The sequence below is a fragment of the Amphiura filiformis genome, chromosome 9 (genome assembly GCF_039555335.1).
Source record: "Amphiura filiformis chromosome 9, Afil_fr2py, whole genome shotgun sequence".
Taxonomy (NCBI): domain Eukaryota; kingdom Metazoa; phylum Echinodermata; class Ophiuroidea; order Amphilepidida; family Amphiuridae; genus Amphiura; species Amphiura filiformis.
This window is the reverse complement of record NC_092636.1, coordinates 48,585,691-48,608,553: the sequence shown is the minus strand read 5'-3', so window position 1 is coordinate 48,608,553 and position 22,863 is coordinate 48,585,691. Positions and strand designations below refer to the sequence as shown.

The following is a 22,863-nucleotide window of genomic DNA, read 5'->3' as shown; positions in this document are numbered from 1 at the left end:
AGAAAAAAAACCTCTGAATTAAGTATTACAAATTTAATGGTTTTTAAACATATGGATAAAATCAGCCGTTTCTTTTTATATATTAGTAAATTGTGATATTACAATTCATATGTATATCAATATCATGAGAAATATTTGGGCTAAAAAATAAAATAATAATTTGAGCTTAGAATTTTAGCGTGATCAATCTGAGACTAGCATATAAACCGTGTTAAGTCCACAAACTCATCAAAACATCGCAGGTCATATGTACCTATACTCGTTTGAACGACAAGACTACCGAAGGCACGTTCGTTTGGAGTGACGGTACAGAGAATGACTATAATGTCTGGGGCCCAAATCAGCCATCAAATTCTGGTAATGAAGACTGTGTTGACTTTATCAACAGTTCTACAAAAGGCCTTATATGGAACGACATACCATGTGTATGGGATACAGATCTTCCTTATGTCTGCAACCGATATGAAATTAACGTACGAGTATACGGTTTTACCAGTACAATTCATAATGAAATACTGTTACAATGGGATGAATTTACAACGAGACACTAAATTCAAATCATAACAGCTATAATCTGAGAAAAAAAGCTATTTCAAATGGAGAAAAACAGTCTAAGATCTGATAAACGCGCAATTCGCTTATATCAATTAGACTGCGGAACTCAGTCCTCAATGATAGTCAGTCATTTATCTTTTGGTCGTTATTATGACTATCATCATAGATGAACTCCTGGATGGGGCAGCTTTAATTAGCATGAGGCCGCATTGATATGTAAATAGCGTATTGTTATTTAAATTTGTGCCCAGACGTATTGAGGGCGACAGTCATGTTATCCAGATGGAGAATGGCTGCATATGCCGGGCATGTCAATTTGCTGAGTGAAGGCACGCTCCTGAAGATATGCAAATGCATGGAGTACTAAAGAATTACTTTGATCAATACCAGTTAAACAGGCGATTGGTACTGTACTCCATGCATTTGCATGTCTTCTGGAGCGTGTCTGGTGGATGATTTGAACTAATAACCTTCCGTGCAAGCACCCTATAATTATGATAGGGTCACTCATAAATTTTCGTCTTGGGTAAAGACTATGCTGCAGGGATCGTTTTAAACGTAAATACCTAAATAAATCATGCAAGTCATGAAGTGGCCATATTTTTTGGGAATTTTTTGTGACGCACCATGATCTTTGCGAAGTTTGCATTCATAGAACACCTCAATGAAATATGATATGTCCCATATATATGTTTACTTTAAAGTCGAAGCTACATTATAGGCAGAAAAAAATTTAAATTTACTGGCCAAAATGTGATATTTTTGGCATTTTTCTAGTAACATTTTTATGGAAACGAAAAATTACAAAAAATCTCGTAAATCTGTCAATTTACAACCAATTCTACCACCCGAAAGAAAAAACTGTCCGTGTTATTTTGCTCACACAATAGTTCTTGTCCAAAAAAGCCAAACAGAAGAATGCGTGTTATCTTTAATTTTAAAATAAATGTTCGGGACTTTTTATCACGATTATTGTAACACGACAAAAGAAGTACAGTACATACATCCGACACGTAGCATACATCCTTTTGGCCTGATAATATACCAACGCGCCCGGCTATATGGCCACATAAAATTTTTAATTCGTTTCGCATCCCACCTTTTGGAAAAGTGAGGAGGGCGGGGCTGTGTTTTTTGTTTTTGTTTTTTTGCTGAATTGCCCAAATAAAGCAGTGTTCATGTAAAATTGACATTGCTAGCACTTTTGGGGCATTTCAGCATATGCCAGGAAAACGACGAAACTATCATTAATGAGGGGTAAGATCCTTAGAGTTCCACAAAAACACTTGCAAATGATTCATGCTGACTAATAACTTGTAAATATGCATTAACATTTCACTCATGTATTGAAACCTTTTAATGTAATATGAAAATTGAACTAGACTTAGCTGTGGTCTAAGACCACGAACACAGCCGTGTTGTTACCCCTTAATGACCTTTGACCCCAAAATATATGAAACCCCATAGACATTGATTAGTGGATAATTAAATCTGGTCAACCAGAAAAACTCACTTTTTGGTCAGATGGAATCACCGACGTTTCGGCCAAAACCTTTGGCCTTCAGCTGGGTGGATGATTTAGGGTCATCCGAGGTCAATCGATGAGGAAGTTGCTTGATGACCCGATCCCAACCATGTGACAGATTCACTCTAACGCCCCCGCTCCTGTTGAGTGACGGTTGTTCGGCTCGTACCCACACTGCTTCTTTGACTCCCCGTTCAAACCAACGGGGTTCACGGTCCAAAATGACAACGTCGTCAATGTCAAAACTGTGACCACTGCCCTTAAGGTGTTTGTAGACGGCTGAATCGTTGCCACTTGAACTGGCGCGTCTATATTGGGACATGCGACTCTGCAGTGGTTGGCCGGTTTCACCAATGTAATGTTCTTGGCACACCTGATCTTCAGCGCACTGGACACCATACACAACACCACTTAAACGGCCCTTGGGCTGTTTGTCCTTTGGGTGTACTAGCGACTGCCGCAGGGTATTGGTTGGCTTGAAGTGTGTAGTGATGCCGTGATCGCGGTAGATCCTCTTTAATTTCTCTGAAACATCCCCATGGTAGGGGATGGTGACAAAAGTCTTGGTACCAGAAGACGCGGTGGGTTCGCTGGCTGGTTTAGCGTCTTTCTCACCACGATTTAGGGCCTTGTCAATTGCCCAGTCTTTGTAACCACACGTTTTCAAGGCGTGGCGCAAGTGTTGGTGCTCATAGATCTTATCAGAGTCCTTTGTGATGATGGTGTCGGCCCTGTGATAAAGAGTATTCACTACACCGAGTTTCTGGACCAATGGATGATTAGAGGTGAACTGCAAATATTGATCAGTATGTGTTGGTTTGCGAAATACTGATACTGAGAGAGTGCGATCTTGGTTGACAGTAACCAAGCAATCCAAAAATGGAAGTTTATTGTCCGTCAGACCTTCTTGGGTGAATTTGATGTTATTATCCACTTGGTTGATATGCGCAAAGAACTTGTCGAGCTCCGAAAACTTGACTATAACCCAAGTATCTTCAACATAACGATACCATTTGGAAGGTGGAGATCCGGGGTAAGACGACAAGGCACACTGTTCAAATCGCTCCATGTACAAGTTGGAAATAATCGGCGACACAGGGGAGCCCATCGAACAACCATGACATTGTTGGTAAAAGTTATTGCCATAGCTGAAATAAGTATTGTCCAAACATAGGCTCAACAATTCACAAATTTGATCTGGCGACAAGTCTGTGCGTTCTGACAAAGTCTTATCCTCCTTCAAAACGTCCCGAACCGCGAGTACCGCGTCTGCTGGAGGGATGCTCGTGAACAAGGCAGTGACGTCGAAGGATGTAATCGTCTCGTCCGCGTCCAACACAATACCCTGAATTTTTTCCGCGAAGTCCTTTGAATTCCAAATATGATGTTTCGATTTGCCAACCAAAGGGCCTACGATCTTAGCGAGGTACTTGGCAATGTTATAAGTGACCGATCCTATGCTGCTGACGATAGGACGTAAAGGTACACTGGCCTTATGAACCTTCGGAAGTCCATAGAAGGTAGGTATAGTTTCAGACGTGGGGTATAATTGATGTTTCAATTTAATGTCAATAACCTTGTCTTTCTCCAAGAATTGATTCAACTTAGCCGCGATCTTGCGTTTAATACCACTCGTGGGGTCTTTATTGAGGGGGTATAAGTCTTTGTATCCCCTAACAACTCTTTGGCTTTCTTGTCATAGTCTGTCGAATTCAACACCACTGTGCACCGCCCCTTATCAGCTGGAAGGATGGTAATGTCTTTGTTCTTTTTAAGACTTTCCAACGCAGTAAATTCAGCTTTAGACAAGTTATGCTGGAGGGGGGGGGTTAGCGCTGATGACACTAGCACTTACCCGCGATCTCAGTTCTTCAGCATTAGCTGGTCCCAAACGAGCATTGCGAATCGCCGATTCAGTGGCAGTAATGATATCAGTCACTTGTACACGCTTGGAAGTAACGGCGAAATTCAAGCCCTTTTCCAATAAACTCTGTTCGTTAGACGATAGCGGACGAAACCGAGAGGTTCTTAACCCATCTATCTCTGATATTGTGAGCAGATTTATCCTCTTTACAGCGCCAATTGGTGTCTTTATCGACCCTGCCGGACGAAACAAGTCTTCCGAATTTCGCTACCTGCCTTGTTTTTGTTTTCTCGTGTTGCGATAACTGCGCATGTGCGGTGAACTCCTGAACCCGTTTGTATGTTTCCAGTGGCAACTGAGTTTCCAACTCGCCGGAAATTTCTTCCTTTTTGGTGTTTAACTTGTTGATCGTGTAGTTAATCTGTCTTATTCTCTCATTTAATAATTTGCGTTCAGTATTATGGAGAATCTTCTCTACTCGCGATCCTTTGATCGTAGATTGTAATCTGGCGCTACGGGGTATTACATCAGCGTGTAGGCACCGTAGAGAAAAACGCAAATGGTTACGATAGTTAGCAACTTTCCTCGATGTTTTCTCGAAATCCTTCGTTAGTTTGAGGCAATCCTTGCCGTATTCCTTTCGAATAACACTGTGTATACTTTCAGTCATCTGGGATTTGATCAATTAGTGGATAATTAAATCTGGTCAACCAGAAAAACTCACTTTTTGGTCAGATGGAATCACCGACGTTTCGGCCAAAACCTTTGGCCTTCAGCTGGGTGGATGATTTAGGGTCATCCGAGGTCAATCGATGAGGAAGTTGCTTAAGGGCAGTGGTCACAGTTTTGACATTGACGACGTTGTCATTTTGGACCATGAACCCCGTTGGTTTGAACGGGGAGTCAAAGAAGCAGTGTGGGTACGAGCCGAACAACCGTCACTCAACAGGAGCGGGGGCGTTAGAGTGAATCTGTCACATGGTTGGGATCGGGTCATCAAGCAACTTCCTCATCGATTGACCTCGGATGACCCTAAATCATCCACCCAGCTGAAGGCCAAAGGTTTTGGCCGAAACGTCGGTGATTCCATCTGACCAAAAGTGAGTTTTTCTGGTTGACCAGATTTAATTATCCACTAATTGATCAAATCCCAGATGACTGAAAGTATACACAGTGTTGCCCATAGACATTGGCTAATGTCAATGCATGGGTGCACGTGGCACAACTTTGCTATGTTATTTGTGGCAGAAGGGGCATTTTGAAGGTTTTTCGTCTCAGACTGGAAGTGACCCCTTAATGACCTTTGCCCCAAATAAAAAAATATCACATATGAATTGGGTAACCACAATTTAAGTGTGAACATACCGTTACTGTCCTACGTTTTTCTTAGCTAATAAAATTTTTTGAATGTATTTCGTTTTATACCGGAAGTGACCCCTTAATGACCTTTGACCCCAAATCTGTGAGGACCCCATAGACACGGCTGTGTAACTAGACTTAGCTGTGGTCTAAGACCACGAACACAGCCGTGTTTTGACGCCTTAATGACCTTTGACCTCAAAATATATAAAACGCCCATAGACATTGGCTAATGTCAATGTATGGGTGCAAGTGGCACCACTTTGCTATGTTATTTGTGGCAAAAAGGGGGCATTTTGAAGGTTTTTCGTCTCAGACCGGAAGTGAACCCTTAATGACCTTTGACTCCAAATGAAAATATACCACATGTACAATAGGTAAACACAATTCACGTATGAATATACCATCACCCTCCAATGTTTTTCTTAGCAAATAAAAATTTTTAAAGGTTTTTCGTTTTATACCGGAAGTGACCCCTTAATGACCTTTGATTCCAAATTTGTGAGGACCCCATAGACACTGGGTAATAACAATGCATGTGTGCAAGTGGCGTCACTGTCATACGTAATTTGTGGGAGAAGAAGCATTTTAAAGGAATTTCGTTTTATACCGGAAGTAGCCCTTAATGACATTTGACCCTAAATAAAAAAATACCACATATGCACAGAGTAACTACAATTTATTTGTGAACATACTGTTACTGTCCTATGTTTTTCTTCTCAAATACAATTTTTTGAAGGTTTTTCGTTTTATACCGGAAGTGACCCCTTAATGACCTTTGACCCCAAATCTGTGAGGACCCCATAGACACTGGATAATAACAATGCATGTGTGTGTGTCACTGTGGTGTCACTCTCCTACGTAATCTGTGAGAGAAGAAGCATTTTGAGTTGAAATCACGTTTTTGACCCCTATGACCCCTGCTTGACCTTTGACCCCACAAGTTTCATATGACATGTAGGGGCATGGTCAATGATGGTTGTGACCAAGTTAGGTTAAAATCGGTACAAGCATGTAAGTGCTAGAGCAAATGTAGTGGTCGGCAGAAAGAAGAAAGAAAGAAAGAAGAAACTAGACTTAGCTGTGGTCTAAGACCACGAACACAGCCGTGTTGTAACCCCCAATGACCTTTGACCCCAAAATATATGAAAACCCCATAGACATTGGCCAATGTCAATGCATGGGTGCACGTGGCATCACTTTGCTATGTTATTTGTGGCAGAAGGGCATTTTGAAGGTTTTTCGTCTCAGGTCGGAAGTGACCCCTTAATGACCTTTGACCCGAAATAAAAAATACCACATATGAATTGGGTAACCACAATTCATGTGTGAACATACCGTTACTGTCCTATGTTTTTCTTAGCAAATAAAAAATTTTGAAGGTTTTTCGTTTTATACCGGAAGTGACCCCTTAATGACCTTTGACCCCAAATCTGTGAGGACCCTATAGACACTGGGTAATAACAATTCATGTGTGCAAGTGGTGTCACTGTCCTACGTAATTTGTGGGAGAAGAAGCATTTTAAAGGTATTTCGTTTTATACCAGAAGTGGCCCCTAAATGACCTTTGACCCTAAATTAAAAAATACCACATATACACAGGGTAACTACAATTGACCGTTGACCCCACGAGTTTCATATGACATGTAGGGGCATGGTCAATGATGGTTGTGACCAAGTTAGGTCAAAATCGGTGTGAGCATGTAAGTGCTAGAGCAAATGTAGTGGTCGGCAGAAAGAAAGAAAGAACCTGTAAGAAAAAAGACACAGCCGTGACTAAACGTCACGGCTGTGTAAGAAGAAAGAACCTGTAAGAAAAAAGACACAGCCGTGACTAACGTCACGGCTGTGTAAGAAAGAAAGAAGAAACTAGATATATTGCATCCTTAGTAAGGCTGCGAAGTCTAGCCGTGACCTTGAAATGACCTCTGATGACCTGGAAATGACCTTCACCACATATTTTGCATCATATCCACATAACGTATACTAATTTCCATTCAAATTGAACAAACTTTGCAATTTGACCCCTTTTGACCTTTGGTTGACCTCTGGTGACCTTGAAATGACATCCATTATATTTTGAATCATATCAAGATCACATACACTAATTTTCATTTAAATTGGACAAACTTTAGAACTTGACCCCTTTTGACCTTTGGTTGACCTCTGGTGACCTTGAAATTACCTCCAATATATTTTGAATCATATCAAGATCACATATACTAATTTTCATTTCAATCGGACAAATTTTAGAATTTTACCCCTTTTGACCCCAAAACAGACCCCTCCTCCATGTTTAAGCCAAATCTGATTACAATCGTATATGAACATAATGCTAGAGCCCTTTTGGCATTATTCGGATGATCACAGCACGTAATATGCAGAAAATATTGAATTTTAAAGTGATTTTCAGTAATCAACCATTTTTGTCCCCTGTATGACCTTGAACTCAAAATCTGTGAGGACCCCATAGACACCAACTAATGTCAATGCATATGTGTCAGTCGCATCTCTGTACCATAGAATCTGTAGGAAAAGAAGCATTTTGAAGGTATTTGGTTATGTGCCGGAAATACCACCTTAATGACCTTTGACCCCAAATCTGTGAGGACCATATAGGCCCCGGCTATAGCCAAGGTCAATGTATAAATCTCATTACTGTACCACGTAATCTGTAGGCCAAAATTACTCATGCATGACGTTTGACCCCAAATGGGTCATGTCAAATGTAAAGGCTGGGGTAGTGGAGCTTGTGCCCAAGTTTGGTCATAATCGGTCAAATAATAAAGGAGCTAGAGCAAATTATGTTAAATGTTGACAGAAGAAGAAGAAGAAGAAGAAAGAAATCGCCCAGAAACAGGAGTCTAGCCGCCGATCGGCTAGACTAAGAACCTGTAAGAAAAAAGACACAGCCGTGACTAACGTCACGGCTGTGTAAAAAAAAAAAATATGGACTGATCCCAGAAAGTGAGGAAGGAGGTGGGCGTACTTATTTTTTTATTTGGCTTAGCATGGACTAGTCGCCAAGCTGTGAGTTATTGATTAGCAATCAATCAAGTTAAAGCACTTTCCTACAATAACAAAAGCTTCTAGTCCTGTCTCGCAGTTGAAATCGCAATAATCTTAAGCGACCACCAAGTATAAACTCAGCGCCATGAGTTGTTCCTGGGATATTAGATATAGAGGGCGGCATTCCAATCCGAGAAAGATTATCGCTGTAGGACCTATGCTATTCAACTGGTTGTGTACTGAGTTGAACATTTTTGGTAGTCGCAACTCTGAAGTAAAAAAAGGTGAAATCAAAACGGATATTCTGACAAAACTATAATATACTATATTTCGCGTTCTCGGGTTGGGCGTTTCTCGTGATAGGCTTTATTTTAGATTTGACAGAAAAAAATAATTTCAAGCAAAAGGTGTATCTCTGAATTGTGTTGATTTCATTCCTCACACACACATAAACTCAAAATCTCAGTATAAGTTTGGTCCCGATATCGCTTGATATTCAGCTTACCAAGAAGAAAAAAGATTATATCCAGCTTGAATTAATCGCCTTTCATTATGGAACTGCAATTTCGCAATAGCTCATATCATGATGAATACGTCATTTACTTCTCGATAATAATTATTATTTTCTCTCAGCCATGTCAGCATAAATATTATTTACACATAAAAAGTCATGGGATCAAAGATAGTCAAATAAAAGTATATACTGGTACCTGTTATGTTTATCCTTTATTTGTGTTCACCAGGGGCTAATGGTGATTACCAAGAGCAAAGAATAAAGGTGGGTTTACAAAAGATTTTAGATGCTTAACATTCAATAACAAAGTCCAATACAACATTGCGAAATAAAGTCCAAACTGTAAGTTTGATTTTAATGTTTGATTTAGATTTCTTTAGTTTTTGTTTGGTTTTGTAATTCCATTCCAGACCCGAATCATTTGTGTCTCCTATTTCGTAAATCATGTCAGCACTCAACATTATCTTTCTTGATGTCGATTTACTAATCTATAGTTTCTGCCAGAAAAGAACTGCAGTTGTTTACATTTTAAGAGCGTCCACAGCGTTCTGATTGGCTGATTCAATAGTCTGACAACAGGGGCGTAGCCAGCTTTCTTGGTCAGGGGGGCAAAATAAAATTTTGGGGGCACAGACGAAAAAATTGCAGTTGCATCATACAATACATAGAGACTGTATGTCTTCGAGCTTCCCGAAAAGGGCCTTATTGGGATGATGTGCGCGTAGCGCAAAAAAAAATGGTATTTTACACTATTTTCGCCCATTATCCGGCTAAAAAGGGCTTTTTATTGTTACAATTTGCGCGCGTAGCGCGGAAAATTTTGTATTTTACACTATTTTGGCCCTGAATTTTGCTAGAAAGGGGCTCCTTGCCCTTTTCTTTTTCTTTGCCCTCCTGATTTTCTCTCTCATTTTTTTTGTCAGAGGGGCACTTTTTCTTTCATTTTTTTGTCAGGGGGGGCACTCTGCCCCACCTGCCCCCCCGCTGGCTACGCTACTGTCTGACAATCATAACAACAGACACGGTAATCTGATTGGTCGATTACGCGTCAAAATGTTGGTCGGCGCATACAATGCTCCGCGTATGTCGCTCATTGACAAGGCGCTGGCCTCAATTTGAGTAAGAGACTGCCATTCTTCTCTGAAATCGAGTATAGTCACAGGTATAGTAAAATATTTGCAAGAGACCACCGCAAATAATAACCTGCGCCCGGAGTTTTAATCACGGACAATAACTTTCACATAACTTCCAAAACTATTGTGACAGTGCATTGAACAAAACAAACCCGGGATGTTTTATATTTGTGTAAATGTGGTGAAAATAGGCTTGATATGCCTACTTCCAAAACAAAAATATGCCCGATATGTAGTGACAATATGATTGACAGCTGTTTGAACCATGGTCTGCTACTTTTTTATAGGTTAAGAAATGACTTGCTGGGAGTGAAATTGTACAAAACAATGCACTTGTACTGAAATGTTGATGCGTCTAATGCACGAGCCTCGAAGAGGGAGTGCATCACGAGAAAAAAAAATCCATGATGATTGCTATTTTTATGACATAATTGTCACTAAAGTGTTGCATAATACAAGCAAATATAAATGCATCAACCCACAAAAAAAATGAGTGCGTCCGAATTCGTCTTTACGCTTTATATAATGATAGATGAAGAAACCCGGGTATACGTAGATAACATGATCGATTTAACAATATAGTTTAGAGGTTCAAATTTTGCTATTATGATAATGAATGGATAAAATGGTAACTTAATAGTTTAGATGGTACGTCCAAATAAATAAATGTTATGAACACTTCATTTCGATAAACAAATAGTTAAACAGCAAATTTACGTAATAAGTAATTGTTGAATGAATCCGTATATGGGTAATACCATGTCATGTATTATGCTGTATTTTTATTAGTATATTAGTTTATTTGTTTGTTTGTTTTAAATAATGTTCCCATAGGAACTCGACCTCGACCCATAACAGGAGAAGGTTACGGCTCGCATTACCCCCATCCCCGGTCTACGCCAAGCTGGCACAACTTGAGCCAATTTCTACAAACTTTCAGGAAATGTTATTTCATAAGAATTGCGTCTTGACAATCCTTTTTGGTAGTACAATATGTGGTGTATGTGGAGTGTCGGTGGAGTTGATACATGGATATGGGGTGTTAAATGTAGGGCCTACTTGTATTTGTCTAGCTACAACCATTAGAATCACATTCTGCAAAGTCAATAAAATTCTTCTTATTTTATTTCTGATATAAACGAGTTGAATTACAAATCAATTCATGACCACTGGTATTGACGTAGTTCTATGTTCCGGGCACCGGAACACTCCCTAGAGTATAATCTGGGAGATCGGTTTAGTGCTCCCATCAAAAGAAGATGTACATTTCATGAAAATAAAATTCTCATGTAAGCCTGATTTGTTTCCATTGTTTGGTATTTTCGTCTTTCATGCTTTCTTGTAGTCTTGGATAAACTGATATTTTTTCATTGTTCAAAACCTGTGGCCTATCTTTACGTCATCATGTAGACTGATTTAATTTTTCGTGTCTGGAAAAAGGATAGCCTTACAGCCGGCCGTTACCTTTGGCCACACAATTCTAATGCTAGTAGTTATCACGAGACACTGTCAACTGCATAGTTCCAATCGGCTAAATGAGTCAGCTGCGAAGGGACCTATGATCAGAATTCAATAAATTCCTGATCGTTGAACATCGTTGTTCAATCTTACAGAAAAATTGTGCGATGTCATCTTTCAAATTTACTGTTAGCATTATGAAATCACGCAGACGCATACAAAATGACACGAACACGCCATAGGAGGGAAAACTAACAGACAAAGATTTTTTTCAAGCTATTCAAATACTCAGGGGAATGTAGTTCTTATTGTAATTTTGGAATACCATCTTTTGTTGCCTTCATGCAGCCCCTGGGTGTCTCCCTTGTGGTTGTCTCGTGATGATCACAAGTAGACATGTGTGGTCAAGGGTAAGGGTTTAGCTTCTTTTGAAATCGGCCAGACAAGTAGATTAAATCAGTCTACATAAAAAATGCCACAGGTTCCGAATTATAAACAAAATACGTTGATTTCATTTTTATATTAGAATGTTGCAGCTAAACCCAGACGGCGAGTACCCGCTAGTCCGAAGGACCGCTAGTCCGAAGGTTCGCTAGTCCGACAGTTCGCTAGTCCGAACACGTATTTAATGGAGGACGTGACGGTCGCTAGTCCGAATTTGCAAAAAGGTTCGCTAGTCCGAAAAAAAGGTTCGCTAGTCCGAAGGTTCGCTAGTCCGAATTTATTAAAAGGTTCGCTTGTCCGAATTGTTAATCAGGTTCGCTAATCCGAATAAAAAAAGGTGCTCTAGTCCGAATTTTAAATAAGGTCCGCTAGTCCGAATTTTATATAAGGTTCGCTAGTCCAAATGATAAATAAGGCCAGCTAGTCCGAATTCTAAATAAGGTCCGCTAGTCCGAATTTTCTTTAAAGAACCTGATCAGCGCCACCATACACCGGTCTCAAAATGTATTGGAGGTGTTTGATCAAATATACTGAGCGTGTTACCTGAGTAGGTGCACACATGTTCACAACATTGTTCATGTTTTGCATTGTTTCTTTAAAAGTAATGATGGCAAGTACATAAAAGTATACATTTTCAGAAAGGAAACAATACAAGTAACCCAATAAGTTTCCAAATCGATGAAAACTGTATATTTATGTTCTAAAGACACAAAAAGTATACATGGTATAGATGCTGTTTTTCTAAAGTATTTGAATATTTATTCCTTTTAAAAATTACTGATGTATATAGGTTTTGCAGATTTAGTGAAATTGCAATTAAATATACACCATCGCCTCAATGGTAATGGAAATAATTCAAAACAACAACGAGAGCTAGGCCTATTATGAATGTCTAAAATACAAACTTTTCTATTTTATTTCTTCATTGATTAAGTCTTTCTCTATAAATCCTTTTTCCTTTAATTCTTTCTTTCCTTCTTTCTTTCTTTATTTCTTTCTTTCTTTCTTTCTTTCTTCTTTCCTTTCTTTCTTTCTTTCTTAAATTCGGACTAGCGGACCTTATTTAAAATTCGGACTAGCGAACCTTATTCATAATTCGGACTAGCGAACCCTCAATCAAATTCGAATTAGCGGACATGATTTTAAATTCGGACTAGCGAACCTTATATATAATTCGGACTAGCGAGCCTTATTTAAAATTCGGACTAGCGAACCTAGTTAAAAATTCGGACTAGCGGACCGTATTTAGAATTCGGAATAGAGAACCTTCGGACTAGCGGACCTTCGGACTAGCGAACCTTCGGACTAGCGAACCTTCGGACTGGCGGGCCTTCGGACTAGCGGGCTGTAACCGACACAGACCTCCCCCCGACACACACACCCCCCCCACCCCACCCCACACACAAACACCCCCACCCCACCCTCCACACACACACCCACACAACTCCCACATATCCACCTATATCCCGAGACACATAAACACCACATATACTCAAGCAAGTCAAAATCAAATCATACTTGATCACCAACGTGTATGATCTTTCTTGTTCATATGCAACAAACTTGGTGAAAGCGTGCGTTTTCCGCGTCCTGGGTTCTCTCGGAAAATGTACGTGCTTTACACACATGGTTGGGCAAGTGCATGAACGTTGTAGATGATATTGTGAGTGGAATTACGTTACTAATTCATTATGACAATATCGTAAGTGTACATATTTTACGACATTTTAAAAGTCTTAGGCAATTAATTAAATTTTAATAAAATAATTAAAAAGTTAAACAACCATAATTAAAAAAGTAATCACATTTAAACAAAAACGCTTCTTCTGGAAAATGAGAAACAACAAAAAAAAAACCAAAAAAACCCCCAAAGAACCAAAGAACAAGAAGAAACAGTTTTACAGAACTGTTTCGTGAAGTTTTGAAACAAGACCATACTCTTCAGAAACGAAATGTAGAGTGATATTTATGATTTATGATTAGAGCTGCTTTCATCCTGTTGTTTATTGAGAACTAATCTGTACCTTTCCTCCAATATTATTGGTGTGATCCTTGTGATCCGTGAGGAAATCACATCTTTGTGATCCGACCAGGTGCATCTTGTTCGCACTGAACAGGCGTAACTAGGTTGTTTTATATTCTATAATTTTCCTGGTGTGTTAACTGTGATTACATCTAGACACCAGTTTATTTTTGAATTTAAACGGGACCCTAATTTAATGCGAAAAACGCCAAAAAGAGATGCACTATCAGTCATGACACGAGTGGCTTTTTACGCATCATTATTTGTTTTCAAAACACAGCTTCACAAATCGAAATTGGAAGGGTTTAGGCTATTTTGGACGCCTGTTTGAGAGAGCTTATTTATCGTTTAGGCAATCATTCCTTGTGATGGCTTAGTCTCTGGCCAGACTGTGTGTGGCTATCCAGAACAAACATGTTTGTAATAGGAACGGCGGCTTTGTAAGAGACTAGTGCTGGCTCTAAAAGTAAACACAATTAGCACTTGATAAAGTTTATAATGTTTGCGCTGGGTTAGGCTAATGAAAGTTGACTCCCAGTTTCCCGTTACCCGACTCCGGTCAGAAAAAAATGCCGATCAAATATTTCATTATTTTCCATTATTTCATTATTTCACATTTTTCAAGTTTTTAAGAAAAAAAGGATAGTTTTAATGTCATCTTTCACGTCCGACACGTATTTTAAGCACTTTTACGCCGACCCTGACCGGCCCGAATAGTCTTTGCAAACGCTGGGTTAAACTACGTGGTAAAATGGCGATATCGTAGGGCGCATTTACTGGAGACTAGGAATTCCCTGCATCTAAGTTTCTCCTACCACTAAATGGATAGACCGAACACAAAGAGAGGCAGCCAAGTTCGCGGGAACCAGCGTATGAACAAATATGAAAGCATTTCTACCGTGCACTATGTAGCGCGCTATATATAGACAACATCAAAATAAATAAAATAAACAAAATTTGAAGTCAAATTTATTCTGCTTTTCTTACAAATATTTATGTATTTAATAAAATAAACTTATAAATAAAATGATTTATTTGTCAATTTCTTGCATGGTTGTTTTATTATTAACACGTGCACCCTGTGATGATTTTTACCAGCAACCTCCAGTTTGTGCAAGTAGACAAACTAATTTCCGTATAAATATTGCTTCCAAAGATGTGCTAGTGGAGAGTAAGTTTGGTTTGTAAAAAGTAGTGTGCAATAGAACACACAGACACAGTGTATTTATATGGAAAAGTGGTTCTCCAAAGACTATCATGGACTTCTGGTGCTTTCATATGTTGCACAACCTATAGGTTAATTTGAAGATTCCAAAGAAGATGTGCTTAATTAAAATTTGTTTTGAAGTGAAGCATGGTCATTACTAACTATACTTTATTATTTTATTTGGGCCTCAAAACATAGCATTCCGTAATTAACTTTGCACCGATAATGAAAGTTTGAAAATAATGAATAATGAATAATGAAACAGTCACCTACCCAGTCATGAAAAACTATGTAACGGGAAACTGGGGATCAACTTTCATTAGCCTTAAGGGTGCATGAATGTTAATGGTTTGTGTATACCGATGATATTAAAATAGCATCGGTAAATATAATAAGGCCGAGTAAAAAATAAAACATGTTTCTCATCCCCTCCCGCTTCCTTTTTAGAGACCGCTTCAAATTTTTTTTTTAAATACCTAAACAATAAAAAAGTCCTTTTGCACCTATTTTTTCGATGAAACATTAAAATCCTCTTTTTTTTTTTTAAATCCAATATGACCAAACTTTGATATGACTCACACCGTTTGTTATTGTAATAGCATTACTTGATATGATAAGGCCGAATAAAAAAATAAAACTGTTACTGGTCCCCGTCCGCTTTCTTTTTTGAGGCCGCTTCAAATTAATTTTTATTTATAAAATTCAGTTATAACATTATTTCTATTTATTAAAATTTTGAAAAAAGATGTCGAGGAAGCTGAGATATTTTCTATTAATTAATTATTTTGTATTATTTTTAAATTGAGTCATAACTTTATTAATTTCTATTTTTTTTTAAATTTTGAAAACATTTCTTGAAGGTTCTGTGATCATTAGAGGGTATACCAAGAGTTATATATATCTACCAGAAGAATAGAATTTAAGAAGAAGCTTTTTTCAGGTATTTTTAGACGCTAAATACAGGGTCTAATAGGACCTATGGGTATTTGCACCTATATTTTGCGATACAAAGTTTTTAAAAAAATTTAAAAAACCTTATCCTGTTTTCTTTTTCTGTTTTTTTTTAACCTGGACGAGAAACATTTTTTTATATTAATAATTGGTCCAAGAGTTGTGTTCTTTTAAAATAGGCCTAAGTTGTAAAGGACTGCCGACTCTACGGGGATAAACCTGACTTCAGTTGGTCACTGAACTGACATTGTAATGTCCATTTGCTCTAAAAAGTAAAACATTTCTATTAAGGGTGGTCTTAACCCTGGAATTATGGAAACTTTCGGGCTTCATAACTGCTAAATTATTAGGCTAAAGAATATAAAAGTATACATTTTTAGACTGGAAATGACTTGCTGAATTCATCTGTGAGGGTCAATTTGGGCCAAAATGCTCATTTTGAGAAAATCCCAAAAACGGGTTTTTGGCCCAAATTTTCGTGCAACGTAACAAAAAAATTGTTTGGCCAAAAAAATTTTTTTATTAATTTTTAAAAACTAGATAAAAATATCTAGTGACCGTTTTTTTTTTTTTTGAATTTTGACCAACTTTGAGAAATTTGCACCAAAAATGGTCAAAAAATGCAAAATTTTCAAAAAAATCATAAAAAAGCCTGATTTTCGCCCAAATTTCAAATATTTTTGGTGAAGTTGGTCAAAATTCAAAAAATGAAAAAACCGTCCCTAGATATTTTTATCTAGTTTTTAAAAATGAATTAAAAAAATGTTGTGGCCAAACAATTTTTTTGTTACGTTGCACGAAAAAATTTGGGCCAAAAACCCGTTTTTGGGATTTTCTCCAAAATGAGCTTTTTGGCCCAAATTGACCTCACAGATGAATTCATCAAGTCATTTCCATTCTAAAATGTATACTTTTATATTCTTAGACTTATAATTTAGCAGTTATGAGGCCCGAAAGTTTTCATAATTCCAGGGTTCAGACCAACCTTAACATGATTAACATTCGGCAAATGTTCGGTTTCATATTCTTAATTTTGTCACAAAAACTTATTGCATGCTAACTTGCTCCATAAGATATTTACTGTTTGTAAATTAGTCTTTATTAATTGAATAATGACAAACAAGAAATGTCTTTAAAAAGACAATGCCACTGATGAAGACCATGTTTCATAATTTACATTGGTAGTCCATGATATGCTGGTAATTTGTTTTATGTGTAAATTAATTTCCGGATGGGACATATGGGTATTTATTGGTAAATACCACAAAGAATATAGGAAATACAAATTTACTCTTAAAATGTGTGCTAAGCATATCTAATTCAGAATTGTATAACAAAAATCTCCATGCATATCAATCCAAGCAAGTTTCCTGATAATCCGACAATCAATATTCAATTGACCTCAGATAACCTGGAAAATGTTCCCCACTGAAAGATGATAACACCCACCAAGTTTCATTACCGTCCAACAATCCAACAGCAGACCTCAGATGACCTTGACATGGCCTTGAATATGTTTGGCGCTTCATGGTGATCACATCCACCATATTTCATGAAATGCTCAATTAACCACATATGACCTTGACATGACTTTAGCAAAAAAAAATCATGAAAATGTGAAATGTGTATGATGATATACATGTACACTTAAAGTCTGCACAAAAAGAAACGCAGTTGTTATAAAAACGACTGTAGCTTCAGAACTAATAATTGTTTTCACAATATTTCAACATAAAAGGAAGGATGATTTATTTACGCGCATTTTGATACCCGATTTGTCTAATTTTGTTCAATATCAACTATACAGCGGTGTTTTAAAGAGAAATACCCAAATTTAAAAGTTGCAGAAGATATTAAATGACGAGCTTTACGTGCAACCTGGCATAATAACTATTGATCGCTGTAAACTGTAACTTTTAAATTCGGACATTTGGATTGATCATGACACACAGGCAGACAAACAGGGCCTATAGATTTAAAACACATCAAATACCACAAAGAAAACAATACACATTCGGATCACACAAGGTTCTGAACAGAAACGACACATACGGGCCAAAACAGCACAAAGACATAAACCAATCAATAAAACACACCATCCAGGATCACACAAGGTTCCCCTACCCTATACCACAAACCCACCGAGAACCGCGAATGCTGAGAACCGCGAAAGCCGAGAACCGCTCTAGTTATTATTATTATTATCCATTATTATTATTGTTATCCCTCCATTGGATGTTGTGTCACATTTACCTTGTTTTTACTTATGCAGCTGTTTAAGTCAGGGCAGGGTTGCATCATATAACAGCGCCATCAATTAATTTTGTTTCTTTCTCCTACTACCCAGCAAACACAAAACGTTTTCGACATCATTCGCAAAAGGTTATAAAAGGTTGTCAGAAAACGTTTAAATGTCGGGTTATATAAAGGGTACATTAATGGTATAAAACGTTTTCATAACAATAAATAACATTTGTTGGAAATTTACTGCACAGCAAACACAAATTGTTTCTTATTTTTATTAATGATATGCCAATGGTAATTAAACATGGAAAGATCTCAATGTACGCTGATGATACCACACTATATGTTAGTGGAAGTGATGTTAATACAATATCCAAGAAGCTCACCGATGATATGGAAGAAATTACTAAGTGGCTTCGTAAAAACATGCTTTTCCTCAATACTGACAAAACAAATGTTATGCTATTGGGCAGTAGTTCAAAATTACGCAGTGTTCATGATGATTCGTTTTCAGTTATGGTAAATGGTTGTAAACTTGACAGGTTAAATAAGGCTAAATGTTTGGGTGTGGTAATTGACGATGAGTTGCTGTGGCACAAACAAGTAAATGGTGTTACTCAGAAAGTTTTCTGTCATTCAGCCCCAGTTTGACTACTGCAGTGCTGTATGGTTTGGTAGATACAACGAGGATGTCCATAAACTCAGTGTATTACAAAAACGTTGTGCCAGAATTATATTGAGTGTTAATTATCTAACTTCATCTGATATTATGTTTCCAATGTTAGGATGGAAGTCACTTCAAGACAGTTGTAACTATTTTAAGGCTTTATTGATGTATAAATCTCTAAATAGTTTGGCTCCATCATATCTCTCTTCAAAATTCAATTATATTTCAGATAGACATTGTGTTAATACGAGACAAGCCGCAGCTGATCTGCTGGCGCTACCACCATGTTCCAATGGCAATGATACTGAATATTTCAAGTCTTCATTTTCCTATAGTGGTGTTCAAGTATGGAACAAAATTAATCTTGACATCAGAAAGTCACCAAGTATTCAATGTTTTAAGCGCATGTACAATTTATGATGAACATAATGTTTGTTGCTTTAGGACCAATATTGGTCCATTTTGCATGAAGAGTATATCGTATGTTTTGGTTAATGTTGATGAATTTGGTTGTTATTTGTATCTTATTTTATGTTATTGTTAATTATCTCATCATGGTTGATGCGCACAAAACATCATGATAAACAGTATCTTCATTTTATGTTTGTATATAATTATGTGGGGGTGCGTGTGTGTGTGTGTGGGGGGGGGGGGGGTGAGTGTATAAGGTGTGAGTTTTTACGTGAGGGGTGAAGTAGTGTGGGATGTGTATGTTTGTGCGGTAGTGGAGATATGAGGACGATAATGTTGTGTGGGGAGTAGTGCAGTGGTGGATATTTGAGGGTGATAGGAGAATATGAGTTCAATATGAGTTTGATTTTGATTCGGATTTGTGCAATATATTTGATTATAATTTTGTGCCATGTTGAGTTACCAATATTATAGTAGTACTTTGTAATGATTTGTTCTTAACATTGTATTAGTTTAAGTACTTGTAAATTGGTATTCTCTATTTAGATTGTGATTTATATGTTTATGCTTTATTATAATACTCATGTATCTGTATGTTTTTTAATGTTATGGAGGGCCCCGTGTAAGAACAGCATTTTAGCTGATCGGGCCACCCTGGGTAAATATGATGCAATAAATAAATAAATAAATAAATAAATGTTTTACAGAAAACATTTAAATGTCGGGTTATATAAATGGTATAAAAACGTTCTAATAACATTCCAAAAACATTTTTGAAAACTTAGTATAAATCATTCTAAACATAATGTTATTTTGGGGTTGAAAAATATTTTGCAAAAAATGTTTGCCCAAAATATTTACAATAACGTTTTAAAATGCTTTCACGACCTTTATATAACCCGACATTTAAATGTTATTAAAACGTAAAAAAACATTTTAAGAACATTTCTGTGTTTGCTGGGTGCAAATATTTTAACATAATGTTATTTAAATATTTGGCCAAAAATGTTTGCCAAAATAGTTTACAATGACATTTCGAAAACATTTTAAAAATATTGTTGTAGTGTGTTTTCATACAAAACGTTTTAAAACGATTTCATGACCTTTATATAACCCGACATTTAAATTTTATTAAAACGTTTTTACCTAAACCAAAACCCAAAATATAACTTATTTAAAACATTTTAAAAACGTTTTTGTGTTTGCTGGGTAGTAGTTCATTAACACATCGCAACATATTGATTGTCATGTTTATATTTGATTTGTTTCAGTTTCGAACATCCATTTATTTAATAGATTTTCTCGTGATTTGTATTTCTTTGGAACATATACTTACGTCAATCCGATCACGCCTAGCCTTGATGTGATGTTATTGAGCCCTTAGGGTGGTTACATCACAGTTTCTTACCATGTTTACACTACTGGTCATGCATAGATCGATAGCAAAGATATTTCTATACATTTTGCAAATGACATCGTCAGAATTTCACCAGTTGTACCTATAGGGCAAGCCTCTCACTACGTTAAGATATACAGATTTTTTTCTACTTGAATCTGGTAGTTTCAATTACTATTATATAAGCTTTATTACTATTATGTGCGCTAAGTTTCAAGTTTGAATAATATTAATAATTTTATATAATTACCTGAATGGACATGAATGGACTGAATGAACATGATGTGACTCAACGTTATATTCAATATAAATTGTATCTGGGTACGTTGGGATTATACAGACTTCTTTCTAATTGAACTGCTTAACCGGAATTGAAAACATCAAGTCTAAATAATAGTAGAGAGATTGCGAACAGGCGTTCACTGCTAACGCCATACGGGTTACGTGCGGTAGAACGTCATAGTGCCGTTCATATCCAAACTAGTCTCCTAGAACAGCCAGTTTGTATCGGTCCTAACGCTCGTCGTTCCTAGCACCCGATACAGACAACAGTACACATTGACCAATAGGTACTACATACAAATAGTAACCATTGGCCAATGTGCAAAATTATATGTTCCATATACTGCCGTATGCAGTACCCATTACCCAATGTTACTAACATATGCGGCAGTTTATGAGAAAAAGTGATAGGGCCCTCTGTTGTTATTAATCGTATTTAATACGTATTTACAACGTTGTGAATAAATATTTGACACCATAGAATATAAAAACTAGTAATTTGATAACTTAAAATAAGATCAAAACAAGCAGGGTTGCCAAACCCGCGATTTGGTAGCCCAATTGGGCTACTTTTGAAACAAGGCCGAAGGCCGGAGACCGCTCCCCACAAGGCCGCAGGTCCGAAGGACCGAGGCCGGAAGCTCCCATCTTCAACGAACCGCCGTAAGTGAGTTTGTTTTTATAGGTCTATATTTACCCCATAATTTCCCTCATTCTTCAGGCCCTGCCCTCTATCGGGTGTTAATTTAAAGTTTAAGCTTGATTGCTATTGTTTCTTTGTAAGCCTGCGGCGCAACCTTGAACAATATTGTTTCTGTGTAAGCCTGCGGCGCAACCTGGAACAATATTGTCCTTGAGATAACGCCCCGTAGCCACCCCCAGCCAGCCCCATACCTCATTTCGATTTTTAACATACCCATATCCTCCTCTTTATATTCCACAGTGTCGCACATTATCTCAAATAATCATTCACTACATTCGCTATTTAAAATGTTAGTAACATTGGGAAATGGGTACTGCATACGGCAGTATATGGAACATATAATTTTGCACATTGGCCAATTGTTACTATTTGTATGTAGTACCTATTGGTCAATGTGTACTATTGTCTGTATAGGATGTTCCTAGTATGTTCGTGATAGCCCCATAGATTCCGTTCATAGCCCTCTCCCAAATTCACAACTGGTACATTACCAGTGCATTCAGCTGTGACAAATGCCAATTGCTAACAAAGTTCAGGAAATATCACCTCAAACCCCAATAAATTTGATAATAACAGAACAATGTTGCATAAAGTCCAAAATTGTGTCTCCCGAAAAGCTCAAATTCAGCCTTCTTAAATCCGCCATTTTAGGCAAATGCACGACATTATGAGCATATGAGCACCGTAACATAAACTTACGGAAAGAACATTTTCTATCAAAAATATTTGACACCATCTCCTGACACATCCCAATAAATATTTAACCCGTGCGGTTTATGCAGACCCATTTCAGATTAGTCTTGGCACTTCGTGAAAAAATATTCCATACTAACTGTCAAGTCCCTATATCTTAAAGAGTCTTTAGAACTTTGAATCTGAAAATGCAATCTCTGCGTTCCTCAGAATGGTTAAGCAGGTGTTGTACTTACCGTCATGGTACGTGTGAACAATCCTTGTATTCTAGTCTTTTGTTGCCTACAGAAAAGTTGAACGAAGATAATTTCTATTTTCGGTTTCGGGAGTTATATTCATTTTTGACATGCAAATGTGAGATGAGAGGGTTGGTGCTTATCTAGACAAAAGAAGTTTCTAAATTTTACGGTCGTAAATTCGCGATA

The 22,863-nt window shown here is 37.4% G+C and overlaps 1 protein-coding gene across 1 annotated transcript; it reads right to left on the bottom strand.

Annotated features, from left to right (window-relative positions):
* Window positions 1-347: 347 nt before the first annotated feature.
* Window positions 348-3,188, bottom strand: LOC140160114 (uncharacterized). The gene is made up of 2 exons (XM_072183392.1): window positions 2,454-3,188; window positions 348-515 (listed from the first exon to the last, which is right to left on the bottom strand). Exons 1-2 carry the CDS (start codon window positions 3,186-3,188, stop codon window positions 348-350), a joined length of 903 nt encoding a protein of 300 aa, XP_072039493.1.
* Window positions 3,189-22,863: the final 19,675 nt, after the last annotated feature.

Excerpts from the sequence above, each read along its gene's own strand:
- LOC140160114 (XM_072183392.1), bottom strand. The coding sequence starts at position 3,188 with ATGGGCTCCCCTGTGTCGCCGATTATTTCCAACTTGTACATGGAGCGA. Across the intron at positions 516-2,453 it reads TCCAGTGCGCTGAAGATCAG|TATTTCATTATGAATTGTAC; the intron begins GTGTGCCAAGAA and ends CCATTGTAACAG.